The sequence below is a fragment of the Phocoena phocoena genome, chromosome 21 (genome assembly GCF_963924675.1).
Source record: "Phocoena phocoena chromosome 21, mPhoPho1.1, whole genome shotgun sequence".
NCBI lineage: Eukaryota > Metazoa > Chordata > Mammalia > Artiodactyla > Phocoenidae > Phocoena > Phocoena phocoena.
The window spans coordinates 29838344-29859759 of record NC_089239.1 but is presented as its reverse complement, the minus strand read 5'-3'; the positions used below and the strand labels follow the sequence as shown (position 1 = coordinate 29859759).

General features: G+C 50.1%; 1 protein-coding gene across 1 annotated transcript in view; it reads right to left on the bottom strand.

The window, feature by feature from the left end:
- Window positions 1-9848: 9848 nt before the first annotated feature.
- Window positions 9849-21416, bottom strand: part of MCPH1 (microcephalin 1) — a 221921-nt gene continuing 210353 nt past the window's right edge. Inside the window, exons 13-14 of the mRNA XM_065899863.1 lie at window positions 10408-10634; window positions 9849-9861 (exon numbers count right to left, since the gene is read on the bottom strand). Coding sequence (XP_065755935.1) covers window positions 9849-9861; window positions 10408-10634 — 240 coding nt within the window. The remainder of the gene's footprint in view (window positions 9862-10407; window positions 10635-21416) is intronic.

Sequence of the window (21416 nt, the reverse complement as noted above, 5' to 3'; positions counted from 1 at the left end):
GAGCAGAAGCAGTGGAAATAACCCCAAATGTCTAATTGTAAGGAGTGTGTAAATTAATCACAGCACCTCCAATGGTTAAAAAGAATGAGGTTACTGTTTGTGTTAAAATGGAAGGATCTTCTAGACACACAGTTGGGATAAAAACTCATGAACGATATGTGATCCTCCTTTTATAGAAAACAAACCCTCAATGCATATGTTTATGTACATTTATTTCTGTGTAAATACGTGTTAAATCTGAAACACACAGTTCAATCTTTAGTGTCGTTACTTTAGGGAAGGGTAGTAAGATTTTGGGTCTTTATGTATTTCTCTATTGTTTGAATTCTTTGACCATGAAATCAAGCGTCACTGTACACCATCCATCCATCCATCCATCCATCCATCCATCCATCCATCCATCCATCGTGGTGGGGAAAAAAGACTGGCTGGAGAAGGGTCCAGTTTTAAATTCAGATAAAACAGAAGCTACAACAAAGCCTGTGGCTGGCCCCTCCCACCTCTTCGAAGGTGCTGCCTGAGGAACCCCCTGCGCATGGTGCTGTGCAGAGTGGGACCAGGAGAACACTTGAGGACTGAGTAATAGCTGAGAGCCAGGACAGCTGTGTCCAGGGAGCCCCTCTCGGCTCCAAGTTCCCCGCTGTAAACACACGCACGGAGAGTGGTTTCTATCCAAGTTCATTTGGCATCTGAAGACAGCCAAGTCCCCAGATTCCAGTGTCACGTCAGGTGCACGATCCTCGAACACCCCATAAAGCATGACCACAAGACAGATGTTAGAGCAATGCCCGTCCCAGCCAGCGGAAAGGGAGACAAATAGTACACAAGCAGCTCCCATGAAATTTAAATTGGAAAGAAAAAAACCCAGGTTTTGTTTGTTTGTTTTTTGAACAGAGTTACTCAGCGGGTCTTGGCACATGTATCTGCACACGTTAAAGTTCACTGGCTATGATTCTGTGTGCTTGGGATGTGGAATCAACATGCCACCGATGCTTTTTTTTTCTTTTTTTTAATAGTGGGACAGGCAAGTCACTTTATTGAACTAAGACTCCAATTGCCAACAGCCAGATGTGGCTAACGGTCCCTGTGCAGAGTTTGGGGACCCTCAGGGCGCTGCTGGGAGCTTTATCTTGACTTACCAAAATGAGCTATGAATTTTAGGGCTGGGAAACCTCAGTATCTGTGTAGCCAGATATCCACGCATAGTAGTCACCTCTACTACTCTGCAGAGCGAGGGTCCCCCAGCAGACGCCAAATATTCCTGAAGTCCTTTCTGATGCTGAGCCCGGCCCGTACTTCTCTCTGGACCCACACCGAGCAAGTCTGTCTCCCTCTGCACGTTGATTCCTCTTCTGAATAAACCAGTCCCTTCTCTGCTTCTTCACGGATCCTTACCGTTCTCCCGGGGGCTCAGAACCCAAGTCTAGGACTCCTCTTCTATTCTCTTTCCTAACACAGCACAGTGTCCAATCTGCCAGCAAGTGCAATTGGCTCCAGAGTTTTTATTTAACATATTAAACAGCTTCACACCACCTCCATCGATAGTACCCTGGTCCTAACCACCATCGTTTATCACCTGAGTCACTGCAAGAGCCTAAGATCACTCTCTCTGCTTCTATTTAAAAATATGTCTTAGAACCCATTTCCCCTTCTTAAAATCCTTTGACTTCTATTTATTCTTAGAACAAAAACCACACCTCTAACTACTGTCCACCGGGCCTTGTGTGGTCCAGGCTCTGCTGCTTCCCGCCCCCCCCCCCCCCCCCCCAGAGCTCTGTGCTCTAGACCCACTGCCTCTGCCCACCTCTCATCCTTGACCCTAACTGTTCCCTTAGCTCCACATGAGCTCATCCCTCTGGACCACATTCAGAGCTCAGGTCAAACACAGCTCCTTGGTAAGGAGCCCACCTCAGTGTCTCTCTCCATACTCATACCCTGTTTTCTTCATAGCATTTATCACCGTCGGGATTAAAAAGAAATGCCCATCTTTAGAATGTAAGTCCCACGGGAAAAAGGGCTGTACCCTTTTGAGAGATGCTCAAGAAATACTGTGTAAATGAATGACCTGATGCCATGTGGAATATCTGAAGGAAATAGCAGTTCTCAGCCTTTTTTTTCTGCTCTAATATTGGGCTGGAAACTTTCACATATCTGATACTTTTCCAAGGGTATAGCGCGAATTTGCACTGTGTCTTAGACAAGACAGTCCAGTTTATTCCTAGCATGCCAACTTTTCCTTTCCACCCAAGAAACACGAGTGAAATGATATGACAGGGCTAGCTTTGAGTTCACTGTATTTCTGTTACATTTTACATTTACTACTGGGCATCGGAATACTAATGATATAGTAAGTGGATCATAAATAAAGACCAGTCTTGCTGAATTGGCTACAACGATTCTCTTAGATTTTTCTAGATACACAACTATATCGTAGGCAAATAAAATGAATTTTCCCTTCCTTTCTAATTCTGATCCTTCGTTTGTGCTTCTTATTTTATCCCCTTGACTAGGAACTCTAGAACGCTGCTGAGACACAAGGGTTAATAGCCATATGTATTTTGTACCTGACTTAAACCTTAAACTAAGATTTTCACTGTTAAATATATGTTGTAGGGTTTTTATAGATACCCTTCACTGTGTGAAGAAAGTGCTCTTATTCCTAGCTGATGAAGTGTTTTTTGTTTTTATCATGAGTGGGTACTGCATTTTCTCTAATGCTTTTTAACATCTACTGAGAAAAATCAATGGATTAGGAAAAAAGATTGAATGATATTTATTTCTACATTCTTTGGTTAAACCCTACCTGACTATATGTTTCTTAACACACTGCTAAATTTAATCTGTAAATATTTTATTTGGGATGTTTTTTTTCCCCCCTGCGGTACGCGGTTCTCTCAACGTTGTGGCCCCTCCCGTCACGGAGCACAGGCTCCAGACGCGCAGGCCTAGTGGCCGTGGCTCACGGGCCCAGCCGCTCCGCGGCATGTGGGATCCTCCCGGACCGGGGCACGAACCCGCGTCCCCTGCATCGGCAGGCGGACTCTCAACCACTGCGCCACCAGGGAAGCCCTATTTGGGATTTTTATATCCATATTCACGAACGAGTTTGGGCTAGCCTCGTAAAATGAGGTGAATAGCTTTTCTGTGCAGTAATGTGTAATGTTTGGTAAAATTTACTGTTAAAACTATCTAGGGGGAGATGTCTTAAACACGATTTTCTTGTGGTAAAACGGTCATAACCTAAAATTTACCATTTAAGCCATTTTAAGTGTACAATTCAGTGGCATTAAGTACATTCACAGTGCTGTGCAAACATGACCACTCCTCATTTCCAGAACTTTCTCATAATCCCAAACACGATCTCTGTGCCCATTAAGCAATAACTCCCCATTCCCCTCCCCCCACCTTAGACGCGATTACCCTGTGTTATAATTTCTCGATGAATCTGCCTGTTCTAGGTAACTCATAGAAGTGGAATCCTACAGTACCTGTCCTTTTGTGACTGGCTTCACTTTAACATAATGTTTTCAAGGTTCGTTAATGTTGCAGGTTTAAGAACAGCTTTCCTTTGTAGGGCTGGATAGTATTCTACTGTATGTATGTATCACGTTTTGTTATCCATTCATCTGTTAATGGACACTTGGTTGCTTCTGATTCTTAGCTGTTGTGAACGATACTGCTGTAAACACGGGCGTGTAAATATTTGAGTCCCTGCTTTCAAATCTTTTGGATATGTATCTAGAATTTGGAATTACTAGGTCATAGGGTAGTTTGTTTTTTTTTAAATTTTTTGAGGAACTGCCGTTTTACATTCCTGCCAACAGTACACGAGATCCCACTCTCTCCACAGTTTGTTTTGATAATAGCTGTGGTTTTGATATGCATTTCTCTAATGATTAGTGATGCCGAACATCTTTTCATGTGCTAATGTCGTCACTGGAGAAAGGTCTAATCAACTCCTTTGCCCGTTTTTTTTACTCAGGTTTTTTTGTTGTTGAGTTGTAAGAGTTCTTTATAGCTTTCGGATATTAACCACTATTATTTCCAAGTAGCTTTTAAGAGCGGTGGTCACCTTTTTTCTTGCATGTGTCCAAATCACTTGAGACAGAGACGGGCGAGTCAGTCCTTCAGGTCTCCCAGGCAGATGAGAGCAAATAAGGTCTCTGTTCTGGGAGGGGAACTGGGAAACTAAGACTGTCGGGGTGAGTAAATGGCACAGGACTTTCCTACTGCTGTAAACATGGCTTTGCTTGGTTGGGCGTTTGCCTGGTGGCCGTAAAGCTTTGATTTTTTTCCCAGAGCTCCTGAAAAGTTGGTTCTGACGGCTTCTGCTTGTTTTTTCCACGTTTCTGTGGGGAGACAAGGGCTTGGAGCTTCCCAGTGTGCCATCTTGCTGACATCACTCTGCAGGCGACTTTCACGTCGGGTGGTGAGAGGCATCCTTCAGATTACAATTCATTTTTTTTTTTTTAATGGTTGAAACTGTTTAGATTTTCTATTTCTTGAATCGATTTTGGTAACATTTTTCTAGAAATTATCCATCTTGCCTATTTTTAAATTTACTGGCATAAAGTTATCCATCACGAGCTCACGATTTTTAGCTACCCTCACTGTATCTGTGGTTGTAGCCCCAATTTCATTCTTAGTTTTGTTCATTGGACTCTCTTCTTTTTCACTGTTTCTAGAATTTTGATTTTGTTTTCCTCTCCCCCCCACCCAAATAACTTTTTCTCTCAAATTTTTCTCTTTGCTTCAATTTTGTTAATGTTTGATGTTCTCTTTATTCTTTCTTTCTCCTACATCCCTCTATATTAACTTCTTGCTACATATTCGTCTTCAAGCGCCACAGTTTAAGAAACATTGAGTCAAAAAGTAAAATGAGATAATTTAATCCGATGACTTCCCCTCTTCCTGCAAATCGGGGAAAGCTTCTTGTGCCTGTGCTTTGACGTGGACAGGCTGAGCTCAGCCCAGCTTGTGGGGTGTCGGGGTCCGTGCCGCGCAGTTTGAGAACCACCGCGGTGGTGGGTGCACGAGTGAGGAGGAGGTGCGGTGACCAAGCTGCACGAGATCTGACTCTTCACGGACGCAGACTCTCGGCTGGGAGGTGGGCAACCAGGAACTCTGGGTCTGCAATTCACCACGTGGCTCTGGCCCAGGAATTCAGATTCCTCACTTTCCTCATCTCCAAAAGGAGTCGTTTCCTGTCGACCATCTCAGAATTCATTTCGAGCAGCTTCACTCTGATAGGGCTGCCATCACCAAACACTGCCCATCGTGTGGCTTGAACAACAGACATTATTTTCTCACGGTCGTCAGCCGGGTGGGTTTCTCCCGAGGCCTCGCTCCTTCTCTGTCCTCACCAGGTCTTTCCTCTGTGCGCACATCCCTAGTGTCTCTTCCCCTTATAAGGTCATCGGTCCACATAGATCAGGGCCACACTTATGACCTCATTCCACTTCAGTCACCTCTTTAGGGGCCTTGTCTCCACACACAGCCACAGCCTAAGGTGTGGGACTTAGGACTTCAGCACAGGACTCTGTGGGGACCAGCTCAGTCCACAGCACGAGCTCCATCACTTAGGCAGTTAGTGATGAACACCGTAAACCTAACATGCAACAACAGCGCAAACCTGGAACGCAGACGAGATGCTCCTAGGATCCCTGACGGTGTCTCCGTGATCAGGAAACCCTAGGGCCTGGGGCTGTAACAAACGCCCTGTTCAGAGCGTGTGGGTTTGAGCCAGTCTCGTGTCAGCCCTCAGTGGAGACGGCCATCCTGCCAGTGTGCACGAGGCCCACGTGCTATCAGCGGTTTTTCCCTGAGAACACTGACGTGGGGAGACATTCAAATCAAATGCTTTTTTATAAGTTATAAGAAAGTCATGCCGAGGCAAGACTTCTTTTTTTTTTTTTGGCAAGGCTGTTGAGACTATTACATTATGTTCCCACAATAGTATAAAATGTATGTTTTATCACTTGAATGTAGCCCAGACAATAAAAGGGCGCCCGAGACTGGAAACGTGCCTATGAGAAAGGCCAAACCAACCTGCAGTGATAAGACCAGTGGGGATAAAAAGAGGGAAAAATGGTTACAGCTCAGGCCACTGACCTGCGATGGATGCCCATGGGCCCCGCCACGCCAGCGGGTACCTCAGACCCCAGGGTCTTCGTCTCTTAATGTGGAAGATGGGAACTATACTCTGTGTGCGTGCGGGAGAAACCAGAGTGCTGGAAAGTGCTTCAAAACATAATACGTCTTTACCAACATCAGGTAACGGTGACATTTTTCTTCCTGCTGCCGGAAATCTGACTTTTGTTTTCCCGTGTATTTTCATACATATTCAAGTGCCGCAAGTGTGGTCTTCTTAAAAATCCCCATTCCTCCTCCTGGGTGAATGATTCATCAAGAATCTTGGCCTAAGTATGCTGCTGTTTCAGGGAAAACAGACTCTGGGGAATGACTTGGGAACACAATCGGGACTGGTCCAGTGGCTTCGTTAGAAGGCAGCTTGGTGTGTGTGAGCTTCTGCTCGGAGCCAGTGAGTAAGACGTGGCTTAAGTTTCACGTGTGGAGCCCTAGTGGGAGACTTCTTAAGTTCACACCGTTCTAGGCCAGCAACACCAGGCGGTAGGATGATCATTTAACAGTTTTTAAAAAAATATTCAAAAACATTGGGTCATTGTTTTTAAGATACAGTGAAGGGGTAAAAGTTTTATCGGACAGATTACAGGGCTAGGACGTCAAAGGTCCTGGGGAAAGTGTCCACATCTGCCCCCCGCCAAGGGGGAGTTTCTAATGGCCAAAAAAGTCTCCTCCTTGTCTATCCCCTGTGACTCTATTAGGTCTGCAAAAACAAAGACCCCATAAAATGTAGGAGTAAGTGTAAAGGTACTAAAAAATCCTAGAACCTGGGCTTCCCTGGTGGCGCAGTGGTTGAAAGTCCGCCTGCCGATGCAGGGGACACAGGTTCATGCCCCGGTCCGGGAAGATCCCACATGCTGCGGAGCAGCTGGGCCTGTGAGCCATGGCCGCTGAGCCTGGCATCCAGGGCCTGTTCTCCGCAACGGGAGAGGCCACAACAGTGAGAGGCCCGCGTACCGCAAAAAAAAAAAAAAAAAATCCTAGAACCTTTATTTTGGAAGGTAAATTACAAATCTGAAAGTGGGCACACCAAGCTACGTTCAAGATTTTAAAAACAGTTTGAATAAAATAATGAGCTCTCAGGGATTCGACCTCACACAGCACCTGATATTCTAGTTGGAACAACTCTAGTTGATAAATTCTGAGTACTGCTTTTCATAAGTTATCACAAAATGACTTTTAAACTGGTGCTTTAACATGGTTTTAATTTTAATTTAAAAGTGGTTTTATTGCTAATTTTAATTTCACATTTTGACAATAAAATATTCTCTGGAAGTGTCTGTACTGAAAGCTAATGGGAAGGATAAAAGTCTCCAAGAGAGACAATGCTGCTTTGGCAAAAGGTCAGGAACGAGTTTTTACGTGTCAGTGGGTCCCGTTGCCCGGCGGTCCTGGACACTGCCCCCTGCAGATGGGAGAGATTTTGCACCCCTGTGTTGTCTCCTCCGATCATCGTGTTTACTACTCTGTCTCGTACACGAGGTAAGTAAAATTAGGTCCAGAGAGACCCAGGTGACTTGCGTCTGGTCAGAGAATAAGCTAGTGGCAGAAAAGGTGATGCCCTAGATTGTGTGTTTTGTAGGTCTGTGCATATGTGTAGAGACAGAAAAATGAAATCTCCTTCATCTGCACAGAGCTGGAGCTATTGTATCGTACCTCCGTTCAGAAAGAGATGCATATAAACTAACAGAACATGTATTTTTCAAGTTTTTAACACTCATGCGACACGGCTGGGGAGGACCCAGTGCAGATGGGGCCTCGGGACTGATGTTACAGGTGAGGACTTCATCATGCCGAGGGCCGAGGATTCCAGGACACACGGTACCTGGGAGTTGCCAAGGGCACACGTAGATGGTGCGATCAATGAGAAATCAGAAACAGGACATGAATTATGGGAGGGGAAAGAAACAAAAACCTAGGTCTGCAGTTCCAGCTCTGAGACTCAAAGAACTCCAAAGGGCCCTGTGGAAATTACACCCTGGGCTTCAAGCAGGTAGCATTTGCCTCCTGAAAACCCACCATCAGGGGGATCAAGTGGCCAAACCCCAGGAGGAACCAGGCAGACAGCTGCCTTGTGCACAATCCATGCACAGAAGTGCTCCAGGGCCAGGAAGGGGCCGGCTGAGGTCCCCAACCTGGAAATAAGAAGAGTGCAGAGCTAGGCTGCGGCCCTCTGCACGGCGCACGATTGCAGACTTTGGAAAGACTAGTTGTTGATGTGGGCTGTTGATACCAATCCTGTGCACAGTTCTGTTAGCTGAATGAGGCTCCTTTTTCTTTTTTTTTCCGGTACGCGGGCCTCTCACTGCTGTGGCCTCTCCCGTTGCGGAGCACAGGCTCCGGACGCGCAGGCTCAGCGGCCATGGCTCACGGGCCCAGCCGCTCCGCGGCATGTGGGATCTTCCCGGACCGGGGCACAAACCCGTGTCCCCTGCATCGGCAGGCGGACTCTCAACCACTGCGCCACCAGGGAAGCCGAGGCTCCTTTTTTAAAGCACAATTCTGGTCTCTAGTCGGTGTCATTTTGATACATGCACTTTTCTAAAAACCAAAACCAGAACTTCTGTTTCAGAACATTGGATGTTTTGAGGGCTATATTCTTGGCATTTAGAAAAGAGTAAACAGCCTCTCTTGGCTTCTGGACTGTAGCTAAAACCATAGGTATTTTGAAATTAGTTTCCAGGCAAAGAATAAATTACTCTGCACCAGAAAGTAAAAAATGACTTTTGATTGTCATACTTTAAAAATATATCAAAGGCTGACCAACAGTCACTTAAAAGATATTCATAAAATGTGGTTATTATAAACGAATGCAACCTGGACAAACATGGTCTCTGCTAATGTGTCAAAGGATAATGTCTAGGAAGGGGTGAGAAAAGCCAGAAGTTTGGGATTTAGAGACAAGGAAAGCAAATAGGAAGATTGAAAAAGAAACCTAGGCAGAGAGGGAGAGTGAGCACACTTAAGACGTAAGGATCTTGGTCAAAAGTGCTGAAACAGAGCTCATTCAATGTCATGGCTTGAACTGTGTCCCCCAAAGCCCACAGGTTGAAGCCCGAACCCCCAGGACCTCAGAATGGGACTGTGTTTGGGAAAAGGGCCTTTAAAGAGCTACTTAAATTGAGGTCATGAGGGTGGGCCCTAATCCAGTGACTGGTGTCCTTATAAGAGGAGATGGGGACGTGCAGGGAAGGCCACGTGAAGACACAGGGAGAGATGGCCCCCTGCAAGCAGGAGCGACGCCTCGGAGAAAGCAGCCCCGAGGACACTTTGATCTCAGACGTCTTGTCCCCGGGGCTGAGAATACCTCCCTGCTGTCTCAGCCCCGTGGTCTGTGGTACCGTACCGCAGCCAGGCCGACTAGTACATTCATCCAAACCCAGTGGAGCCCCAAGTTCACCCCACCATGCTCGACTACATCACATACACTGCCCGAGTCCGCCTCCCCTGTGCCCCTGCAGCCCCTAGAGCTGGGGTAACAGACGAAGCCCCTTGTTGCTGGTGTCAGCCTCCAGCCTCCCAGGAATCGGGGCTCGTCTGGCACTACCGCCTCCCCTGCAGGCTCGAGGGGGGTGTTTTGCCCAACGTAGCAGAATCGACGCCAGACACATACATCACATTCACACGACACTTGCTTTTAGAAATAAGAGCCCCAGTCCTTTTGTGCTAAAACGTACCACTTGGAGCATACGGACAAACGAGTATCAGGACAAGTGCCTGAAAGGGAGGGACAGTGGCGGGTCCTGGCAGCTGGCGCTGGCCGAGACCCCAGACGCAGAGCGAGGCAGCCACGCAGTGGGAGGGCCCAGGAGCTGGGGGCGGCCAGGCCGGTGCCGTGGCCTCGCGGCTGGGGCAGCTCGGGGTCTACTGGGTCTTTCACACGAGCCGGGAGATCAAGTGGCACAATTCTAATAGGATTTCCTCTGTCCCCGCAAACTGCACCCGGGTTGGCCGTAGAAAGCAGGAACGCCTAGGTGGGCTTGTAACAGATGAAAGTCATAGGAGTGCTTTTCTCTTTTTACAGGACTCTGTTAAGGCAGAAACGTGGACACTGAGATATCCGGCAGAGGCCCCCAGGCTGCGTGTAAGGGGGCACGGGCCTGAGGCTCCCCTCTGAAACCTGGTCCAGTGGCCAGGAACACACAACAGAGGCTCTGAAGGGGACCCGCAATGGCTACTGCAATCACAAGGCACCTCCCTGTCACCCCCGAGCCCCCCAGGACACAGCGTCGTCTTGTGCATGGGTTCCTACCTAAGGTCCACCTTTCCGACAGGTACGTGACTGTCGCCGCCTTCTTTCTTGGGACGGGGCCGATGAAGATGCTGGCCTGGCGAGGGATGTGCGTGACCCAGACCCCACACAGCACGACCAGCTCCCCCAGCTTGGCTCTGAGCGGGCCGCTGGCCGGGGTAATGAACATGGTCGGCTGGTCGGCAAACAGGGCTCCCCGGTACCGCCCGGCAGACGAGAGGCGCTCCTGGCAGCAGAACTGTGGGCAAAGGCGGGGGGAGGGTTACTCCAAACCAATTCATTGTTCACAACAGGCCGACTGCAAGGCTCACGTCCTTTTTCAGAAAAAGAACAAACTGAAGGTGAGGTCGCACACACTCAGTGAATTCTGAGGATCCAGGGGAGATGATGCCATTTAATGATAACGACGGATAACAAGCAGTGACGTTTCCTGGAGCAGCCTACGGTCAAAACTCCAAGCAAACAAATTTATAGGCAAAAAAGAAAAAAATGTTTAGGCCTTTGAATTACTACAAATTCTAAACCAAATTATTGAAAAGTAATCAACTGTTCAACTGAGGGAGGAGAACGGCCCCTGCATTCTGAGTAACCCAGAGGACGGTGGAGGCAGGAGCCTTGTGGGACACAAGTGCCCTCGGCACCGGGACAGCATCCTTCGTCCCGGGCTCAGGGTTCCCGGAGCAAGTGACACCACAGCCCCGAATGGCTGTAAATCCAGCCTCACGGGGTCAAGGGTGTAAATGGCAAAGCACAGAGCAGAAGTCCTAGCTGTGCCCTGCTAGGCCAGGTCGGGGAGGGGTGCATCCTGATAGAGGGGGGAGATGATGGACGGGGTTCCGAGACGGGGGCCTTGAACTGCCCGCCCTTCTGTGCTGATAAAGTCACATCGGCCGGCTGGCCAGAGGCACAGTGGGGAGGCCCCGCTGTGCTACACGCTCATGTCACTAACTCCAGGTTCATAAAGACTTCTCTATGTGCAAATGCCCTCTGGGACGTGTTGACGGTTATCTGCCATCCACATCTGAGTGCTTTAACCCGCATGTTTCCCTGAGGACAGAACTGAACATCTGAGATCGGCAGCTCAGAGAAATTAAGGATCCAGGGGAGATGGATTGACAGGAGGTCTGTGGGAAAAGGGATGAAGGGGTGCCTCTCAGAGGAGGGGCCCGGGTGGGCGGGTGAGGGAGCGCCCATTACCCAGAGGACAGTGGGTGGCTAGTACGGGAGAGGGGCTGACCCCGGGGTGAGCAGGCAGCGAAGAAGGTGTTCCTCAGTCCTCCACTCCGACAAAGTCTGAGAAAGAAGTAGTTGTCCCCCTACTAGGTTTTCATGCTCCTTTCCTTTTGAAGAAGACGATCCTACTGTAACAGCGACATCAGCAACAACAAAAAACCCCCCAAGACCCCACGGCAACATCAGTGGAACTAATGTGATAAACAAGGCCGTGGATTCATTCTCTTTTCTCACCCCAGCCTTGAATTTTGCCATAAGCTTTGATGCATTTCACAGCTTCCCTTCGACTTGGGTACCTAACAGGACAAATGACCATTCTCCCCGTGGGGTGCCTTCGTTCACGCTGTCAGCTACTCCCAACATCCCTGAGATGCAGGGAGTGGAAAGGGTCATTCCTTTCACTTTTGCAGATGAAGACACTGAGGCAGAAGAGATTTGCTTTGGTTCAACGTGACTCGAGCTGCAAGGAAAACCCCACCATCCATAAACACAGTGAATCACTGGGCCAACCCTGCCCTGAAGCTGGGGATCAAGAATCTTACTAAAGTTGGATGTAGTCACACGTCCTAAAAAGTAGTTGCAGAGGCTGATGACTGAAACAATACCGAAAGGATACGGTAAGCTGAGTGTCCCTGGGCTTTCTCTTACTCAAATCCACTCCTGTCTTTTCCTCCTTAACGGCAAGGCATGGTGGTTTTTTGGGTGCTGACCTCTGCAGGGCCATGTGTTCAAGACAGGGGTCCCTTCCCAGCCCGAGGGGAAGACTCAGGCTGGGTCCAGACCAACCACAGGGATCCCCTTTCCCTTTCGAAGGACAGGGTCAAGCGTGGGCTGGACCCGATCCCGGCCAGTGGGACCTGAGAGAGAGCCTGCTGGGGGCAGTTTTTCCTCACCTACTAACATAAGCAACTTTGTCCTGTTGACAAAGGACACCCAGAATTCCTGAAGCCACCTGAGGACCCCGGACACCCTGAGAACAACCAAGTGGGAAGAGGGGATAGGCCTGGATCCTAGGTAACAAATGCTTCTAAGCCACTGGCCTGACCAAACTGGGAATTGTCCTCCTCTTGTCCTTTTAATGTCAGGAAAAAAAAAAAACTTCATTTTTAAGCTACTCTTTGTCGAGGTTTTTGTTTGCAGAAGCCCAAGCAACCGAATGCCGCAGTTCTCATGACCCTGCCCCTTACCAGAGGTGAGAGTTTGCTGTATATTTTTCTAAATTCTGTACAACACACATATACTTGGGATACAGTTTTTCTTGATCAAGGATGTATCTTGGTACACAGAGGAGCAGTAACTCAAACCTGTTTTGAATCCAGCAGAAAGGACGTAAGTGAGCCTTTCTCATGTTTAGAATGAGACTTCAGAAGCTAATTTGATGCTTCCTTCTTCTCCCGCCCACATTTATTGAACACTTACTCTCTACCAGGCACGTGCAAAGTGCCAGGAAGCAAAGCTGATTGAGATGCAGTTCCTGACCTCAGTTTAAAGCACGTACTGCAAAAGTCAATAAATGAAAATGCTTCCCTTTATTTATTTATTCAGCTTGCAATCAGGGGAAGTAAAGAATTACAAGGATCTGATTCTTCACTCAAAATAATTGAGACTCGGTGCATGCTGACTTTCCGATCCTAAGTAAAATAATTTCTGGGGAAGTTTAACCAAGATTTAGTTTACTTAAAATTAAATTTAGGAATTTATCCTCCAAATACACTCCCCGATGTATATAAGGACATGTGTGTAGAGGAGTTCATTGCCATAGAAACAGCGATGATTGGCAGGTTTTTTATAAATATAATAGGACACCTGATTCTTCTTACTGCTGAGTTTTAGTTAAAACCTTCCGCTTACTGAAATGAGTTTAAGTATGCGATACTCCCCCAATACTTCCTTTACTAGCCTCAGTCCCCGTGCTTTTGCTTCCTGGGTCCTCGTGATTGGTGGGCCTCAGATGTACCAGTGCAGCCTTACCCTGGAGCCCAGGCTCTGCTCTGAAGGCACAGATCATAAAATTGCTTTGCTACTGCCCTTGACATTGCCTTAAGGGTTCTGACTGCGGCAGTCAACTTTCCTGTCTAGCAAAGCATCATTCTGTCCCCACGGGTACGTTGTAAACAATGAGAATTGAGAGGCTGCAAGCAGCCCAGGTTAACAGAGTGGCCGAGAGAGCTCTACATGCCCTCTGACACGTGCCTCCATCCAGTTTCCCCCGACAGGCCTGCTTTCACTGCAAGCCTTTTGGTACAACAATTCATGGCCATTTGCTCTAAATCCTAATTTCATTTCAAACTTTTCAACACACATACACCTGCCACCAACGGCCAGGAAAAGGAGTCTGGGCGGGGCATGTGGGCATTATTACAGGGTGGTGGAGGGTGGTGTGTTATTGTTTCCCTCTAAGGTGACCTCAGAGATAACCAGGTTTATCCATGTGGACTTAGAAGGTTCTGGCTAAAAATGATTAAAAGACAAGTTAAAAAAATCATAACTCATATCACTGTAAAATGAACATTTAAGATGTGTTCATTTTATTTAACTCTGACAGACGCTATACTGGTTCAAAGGAGAAACAGGTAACACATTTATAGATTAGGAATACTGAAATGAAGTTGCAAATGGACCAAGATATTGGCTTTTCCTTGGGGTAAGGGGATAGTCCCTTCGCCAGACATATCACTTCTAGCCCACAGACAAGAAGCGTGAGCACTGACAGTAGGTCTTTACGGCCTAGGCTTGTGAAACAGCTCAAAGGCAATGAAAGCTGGAATCAGATAACCTGGGGATGGGGTGGGGTGCACGGGCTGAGACGTAGAGTTTTCCAGTGAAGTGCAACTTTTTCCCCACAGAGCCCAGGATGCTTGTTTACCAAAGGAGGTCATGGAAGGAAAGAGGATTAAGTGGCATTTACTGACAGCTCTGGACTAAAGGAGCCTCCAAAATAACAGGCCAGGCCAGTAGTCTGGGCGAATCTGGGTGGAGCCCCCCCCTTTTCTCTGTGAATGGTAGCATAAGATGATCGGTACGCAGATGTGTGTGTGGACGCATGTGTACATACATGACAAGGAGGCAGAAATCTCTCTCTGTCATGAGATCTTCGTTTGAACCCTTGGTTGTAGCGGATCAGTACTACTGAAGGGTCTCAGTTAAGGCCAAAGAGCCACTGGCTCTGCTTTATAAAATGTGGCCTTTGCATTTGTGCCTTCATTAAAAAAGCTATACTGACTTAATAGGTTAGCTCAGAACCTTCCAGCCTCTTCACGTAGAAGTCAGTCAAGGGGGACCACACTGTTTACAGAGCAAAGCTGAGGGGAACCGCCCCCTGCCAACCCTGTGCTTCTAGCTTCAGTGACCCCCGGGTATTCATCCCCGACCCAGACGTATCCCCACCCTGAACCCCAGACAGGGGAGGGTGTTGACGGTTCATTTACTCCGGACGTGGGTGTTAGAGTTCACTAGCGATTCTGCTTTTCCCTGTGGGTAGAGTGCACCTTGAGTGTTAGTTTCCGCAGGTAGTTTTGAGCCATATGGGGAAAAGGAGGTACACATCCTTCACGTGGAATTCTCATGGCAAACTATTTCCCGTGTTTGGGACCCGCAGCTCAGGGAGGTTGGCTGCTTCTGTTTTGCCTGAGATCACACACCACAGAATTGAGGGCTCAGGCCCCAAAGCCCTGGCCCTTCCCAGAACTTCACATGATCTCTGCTCCTTGTGGCAACAGAGGGACAGGAATACCCATCTGTGAAACGATGCCACACCTCTTCAGAGCTAAGACGCACTCTCCCACATTTTAGCAACCATAACCTTAAAGATGGGGCTGACACCGCACCATGGGGTGTGGTTCCGATTGGCCAAATATACCACAGAACTCTCTAATTTGTGCCTTGGTGTTTTTCAATTCCCTGTGCTTAGTTAGGGTGGTTATACAAATCTATGTATGTTAAAACTTATCTGTATACCAAAAAGCCTCAATTTCTACGGTTAACTTAAAAGACAGAGTAACAGTTAAAAAGTATACTTTTTTAGCATTATGTTTGTCTACATCCCATTTTTCTTTCAAGGACAATTTAAGTGCTTCGTCTGTGGAGCCTTTTCTGAAGGGCACTGCTCTAAAATCCTATCCAGCGCAGACTGGTCCACTGAACTGGAACTCAGCACGTCCCAGTGGCCATAATCCAGTGGTGCAGAGAGGCCAGGCTCGCAGTGACGACAGTCGATAGGGCATTTGTAGCTGCTGTGGCTGCGGAGGTTTCGAGGGAGAGAAACTGCGTGACTGATGTGATGGTTAATGTGTCAGGTTGGGGGCGGGGGCTCAGGGATGCCCAGAGGGCTGGTGATACATGATTTCTGGGTGTGTATGTGAGGATGTCTCTGAAACTTCCAAGCCTTTAAGGGTCTAAATAGAACAAAAAGGCAAGGGAAGGGCGAATTTGTTTTCTCTGCTTGAGCTGGGCCATCGGAGCTCCTGGCATTGGGCCTTTGGACCTGGGCTGAACCTTCCTGGTTCTCCGGGCTGCAGACAGCAGGTCCTGCGAGTTCTCAGCCCCCGGAATCATGCGAGCCCACTCCTATAATCCGTCTCCTCCTGCATGTCTCCGTGTGTGTATCTGTCTCTCGAGAACCCCTGTGAACACAGCTGAGTCGAGGAAGAGTGGGGCGGGCCAGGCAGAAGGTTGCCTGCCAGAGGAGACGCGTCACATGGGAGGGTGATTCTGGGGTCTTTTCCTTCATACTTTTCAATAATAAAAAGAGAGCTGAAGATGCCCACCCCAGAAGACGTGGCTCACCCGCTCCCACGGCGCACACGCAGTGCCTGGCCCTGTCGCAGGGTCCAGGTAGGAGGCTGAGCCGGTGAAGTGTCCCCTCGGTGTGAGGACAGCTGCACCCGTGTCCCACGTGGCCTTGCACTTCATTGCTGAGCCCAGAGATGCACATGAGAGGGCCTGGGAGGAGAGAGGGGGCAGAGCCAGACCACGAGCCACAGTGGACGCTTTAGCTCAACTGGGTACCTTCTGGCTGGGGGGCTGTCACAGAAGACAGCAGGGACCGCGAGTACCGGGAAGGATCCTGGAGATGGCCTCAGCCACGGCTCAGCTCGCCTTCACAGACGAGGAACCCGAGGCCCGGGAGACGAAGTTCCTTATCTGACGTCACAGCAGAGCTTGCCTGCACTGCCTAAGGTACAAAATCCTGGAACCGCTGCCCGCTACCCTACAGTCAGGGCTGGGTCCATGACGTAACCTGTTTATTCGTTTGTCTGACTGTCAGGCTACGTTACCAGGATACAGCAACGTAAGGACACAGTGTCTGCTTCCCCAGGACTTCCTAGAAATCACAGCAGGACAGGACACGTGACCTCATGGGATGGGAAACGAGAGCCAGGCAGGCTTCCTGGAGGCGGCATGTGATTTGGAGATGGGACAGGAGGATATTTGCTCAGGGAGGGGCGTGTGGGGCGGCGGTGTCTGGGATCGCACACGCTGGCACGAACAGCTCCAGATCACTGGGAGGGTGTGGGGGGGGTGAAGCGCATGGGACCAAGGGCCTGGTGGGGGACCACCGTGACAAAAGCTCACTGTTAAAAGCCTGTAAGTCTGTACCAAGGTGATGAGGCTAAGTAAGCAGGCACCAGACGGATCGTGATTCTACTGCATGACGTACGGTTCACGGGGAGCCACGAGAACCGTGGGCACATCAGGGCACGAAATCCAGATGTTAGGAAGATCGTGCTGCAGACGGTACAGAGGGGCTGAGATCAGAGACAGACGCCGCCAAGGAAAGGACTGCAGTGATTTCAGCAAGAAATGAAGTCAGGCAGGGCACGGGGAGTGGGAAGGGCATGGATTCTAGATGCAGTGAACCTGTTTCAAGCTTCCTATTACTATGTGGGGTTAACAGACCCATGCACGCGTTTGTAGGGGTGCTCAGCTGTTGAGGTTCTAAAGGTTCCAATAAATAATGCCCCTCTTTCCCCCCACCCCAGGTTCAATACCAGCCGGGAGACAGACACAGGTGTCTAACACAGATCAAACCCACTTTCATCATTCATAAAGCCAGCGGGACACCTGGGCCTTAGACCTGTGGTGCGGTGAGTTTGCTGGCCCTGCCCAGAAGGAGGTACCCACAGGGCCGCAGCTGGCACTGGACCAACTGCAGGGGCTGTCAGCGTGCCCCGCTCCTCTCTGCAAACCCTGCAGTGTGAGAAGCTGGTCTTCCTCTCCTGGGGGTGGGGTGGGCAGAGAAGGGGAGGCGGCAAGAGACCATGGGGCTCCTCTCTGACACCCACCCAGAAGGCAAATCTCTGAAACAGTGACTTGAGTGGCTCTCACTGTAACTCCCCCAGGCAGTTGGCCCCAGTGAAACCGCTAGCTCTGGAGGATACATCTCAGAAAACAGATCCTAGTGCTGTTTCAAAGTAGAAAAAGGTAGACCCAAAGGCACCTGTTTGGAAACACAAAATACAGTTAGAAGTTTCACCTTCTAAAAATGTCATTGCCAGGCTTCCCTGGTGGTGCAGTGGTTGAGAACCTGCCTGCCAATGCAGGGGACACAGGTTCGAGCCCTGGTCTGGGAAGTTCCCACATGCTGCGGAGCAACTAAGCCCATGCGCCACAACTACTGAAGCCCACGTGTCTAGAGCCCGTGCTCCGCAACAAGAGAAGCCATCGCAGTGAGAAGCCTGTGCACCGCCACGAAGACCCAATGCAGACAAAAATAAAAATTAAAAAAAAAAATGTCAGTGCCTCCACTTGACCACATTAGGGGGACGGACTAGATCACAGGGAAAGTGAGCTGCCTGTGCCTAAGAACAAATGATGTCTGTCTGTGGTCCTGGGAAACTTTTACAAAGCTAAAGAAACAAACGGACACACCTTTAACAATTCTGATATTTGCCTAAATCCCATAAAGACAAGGTCTTCAAATGAGGAAACATGATCCCTAAAATGCTTACGTCCCCACAATTTTCCATGTAAACCTGTCCTTCTCTCTGCAGCTTCCAGACCCCCCCCCCTCCCCAGCTCGGAACCTCTCACTTCTGACCTTTTGTTTCCGGGCTCCCTGTCACCTCCATGACCTCTCCTGTCCTCTCAGTTCCTAGGACCCCTCTTTCCTGGTGACCTTGTCCACGGCCCCTCACCCGAGCCTCAGCCCCGGGAGCTGCAGACTCTCCTCCCTCCCAGGCGCATGCCCCTGTCCTTCCCGCAGCCACTGCCTTCTCACGGTCACCCCCGTGGTGCCCTCTGCCCCCCGACCCAAGGCTTAACGTCCGTGGTCAGTGGGTGTAATTAGCCCCTATGACGCCAGCCTTCACCCCCAAACGCGGTCAAAGCACAGCCCTGGTTAAACCCAGCCGCCAGCTGACCCTGCCCTGCAGTGGCGTAGCTGGAGGACAGCCACCCCGGCGGAGTCCATGCCCGCCCCTAAATGCAGCCGGATGCTGCTGTCCCTCCCCCCCACCCCCCGTCCCTCTCCTGGCCGGCTGCGTGCACACCTCGGCCCTGCAGCCCGGGATGGGGACGTCATGCCGGACATCCGTGGCTTCCCTGCAGCACGTGGTCCCGCGGACGCGCCGGCCCTCCCGAGCGGATCCCGCGGCCCCTCCCTAGGCCAAGACCCCGCTCACCGTGGTCCTCCACGTCCCCGGCCCGTGTCTCTGCGCCCCCCCCCGTGGCGCGTGGCCCACACTGCCAGCCGTGAATCTGTCTCCTCCGCAGGCCCTCGTGCCGCTGGTGCCCCCGGCAGCTCTCCGCCGCACCTCGCGGGCGCCATCGGGACACTACACGCCCTGGGTTTCCGTTTCCCCGGCGGCTGCCTCCTTCCCGACGCTCCCCAGCAAGGGCCGGGCTCAGGGCTCGGTCCTTCTCCCCCCCCACTCACCCCACCCTCGGTGACTCGAGCAGCCGCTGCGCCGAGGGCGCCCCCGCTCCCCTGCAGACCCCAAGCCCAGCTGCCTTCTCTTCAGGGCCCCTGGACGCCGCAGACCCCGTCCCGGCCCCTCCTCCTCGCTCGGGCCTCCACCTGCGCCTTCTCCAGCTCAGCTTTAGCCGGTCCACCCTTCCAGGCACACCGGCCGGAAGCGTGAGGTCGCCTTGACGCCTGCCACCTCCCATTGCGCGATCGGGACGCCTTCAAATACACGCGGACTAGGATGTTCTCGGTGCTGTGCTCTCTGCTCCAAACCCGGCCAACGTCACCTCTTACCTGGACCAATGCCGCGGAGCTGGTCTCCCTGCTTCTAAGTCAGACTCGCTTTCCATGCCAGTTAGGGAAGCCAAACTTACCCCCCTGGGGGGATCAGGGCAGCAGTGACCAGACAAAAAGGATTCCAAACAAGGGCAGCGCTCAGGGTGGGTGGGAGCCCGGAGAGAGTCCCAGCGGGTGGCAGGGCCTTCAGCCAGCCTGAAGGAGCAGGAAATGGAGAAGCACCAAGAGGAGACCGAGCATCCCAGGGGTGGGAAAGAGGGAGACACGGTGGGCAGGGGGGTGGGGCAGCGGAGCAGAGGACGGGCCGGCAGCTGACGGGCAGGGGCTGCTAGAGCAGATCCTCAGCTGAGGGAGATGGGGGTCTAGGAGTCCGGAATAGAATCTACAGAGGATGCGTCAGAAAGGGCAGGTTCTTCTAAAAACAGAACTACCGTACGACCCAGCAATCCCACTACTGGGCATACACCCTGAGAAAACCATCATTCAAAAAGAGTCATGTACCACAATGTTCACTGCAGCTCTATTTACAACAGCCAGGACATGGAAGCAACCTAAGTGTCCATCATCGGATGAATGGATAAAGAAGATGTGGCACACATATACAATGGAATATTACTCAGCCATAAAAAGGAACGAAACTGAGTTATTTGTAGTGAGGTCTAGAGACTGTCATACAGAGTGAAGTAAGTCAGAAAGAGAAAGACAAATACCATATGCTAACACATATATATGGAATCTAAAAAAAAAAGTGGTTCTGACGCACTTAGGGGCAGGACAGGAATAAAGACGCAGACGTAGAGAATGGACTTGAGGACACGGGGAGGGGGAAGGGTAAGCTGGGACGAAGTGAGAGAGTGGCATGGACATATATACACTACCAAATGTAAAACAGATAGCTAGTGGGAAGCAGCCGCATGGCACAGGGAGATCAGCTCGGTGCTTTGTGACCACCTAGAGGGGTGGGATAGGGAGGGTGGGAGGGAGATGCAAGAGGGAGGAGATATGGGGATAAATGTATATGTATAGCTGATTCACTTTGTTATACAAAGTGTTATACTTTGTTATACACCAGAAACTAACGCAACATTGTAATGCAATTATACTCCAATAAAGACGTTAAAAAAAAAAAGGGCAGGTTCTGGTGCGGAAGGTGCAGAGTGGGTGAGGCTGGATGAAGCGTCACAGAGCAGAGAAGGCAGTGACTCTAAGGTAGATCTTAGGAGATAAGAACTATCGATCGCAGAGTGCAGAGATCGCAGAGCAAAGGGGAGCTCCTGATTAATTCTCTAGTCGGGCGATCCTAAGGGCAGTGATTCCACTGGGAGAACTGGGCGGCACCGGGGAGCCGGCGGGAGGGTGAGGGCTCGCTTCTAGGTACGCGGAATCGGACAGGGTGGCGCGTCACCACGTCGGGGGCTGGGAGGGCGGTTCTGGAAGGTAGCTCACAACTGGAGAGCTGGTCCAGGAGCCACCTGAACGGCGGGGACAGCAGAGCCGCGAGCGGATGGGATCGTTTCCTGCTTTAGTTGGAAGTTCAGAAGTTTGAGGTTTGGATGTTGTAATTTGTAACACTGTTAGTGAAAC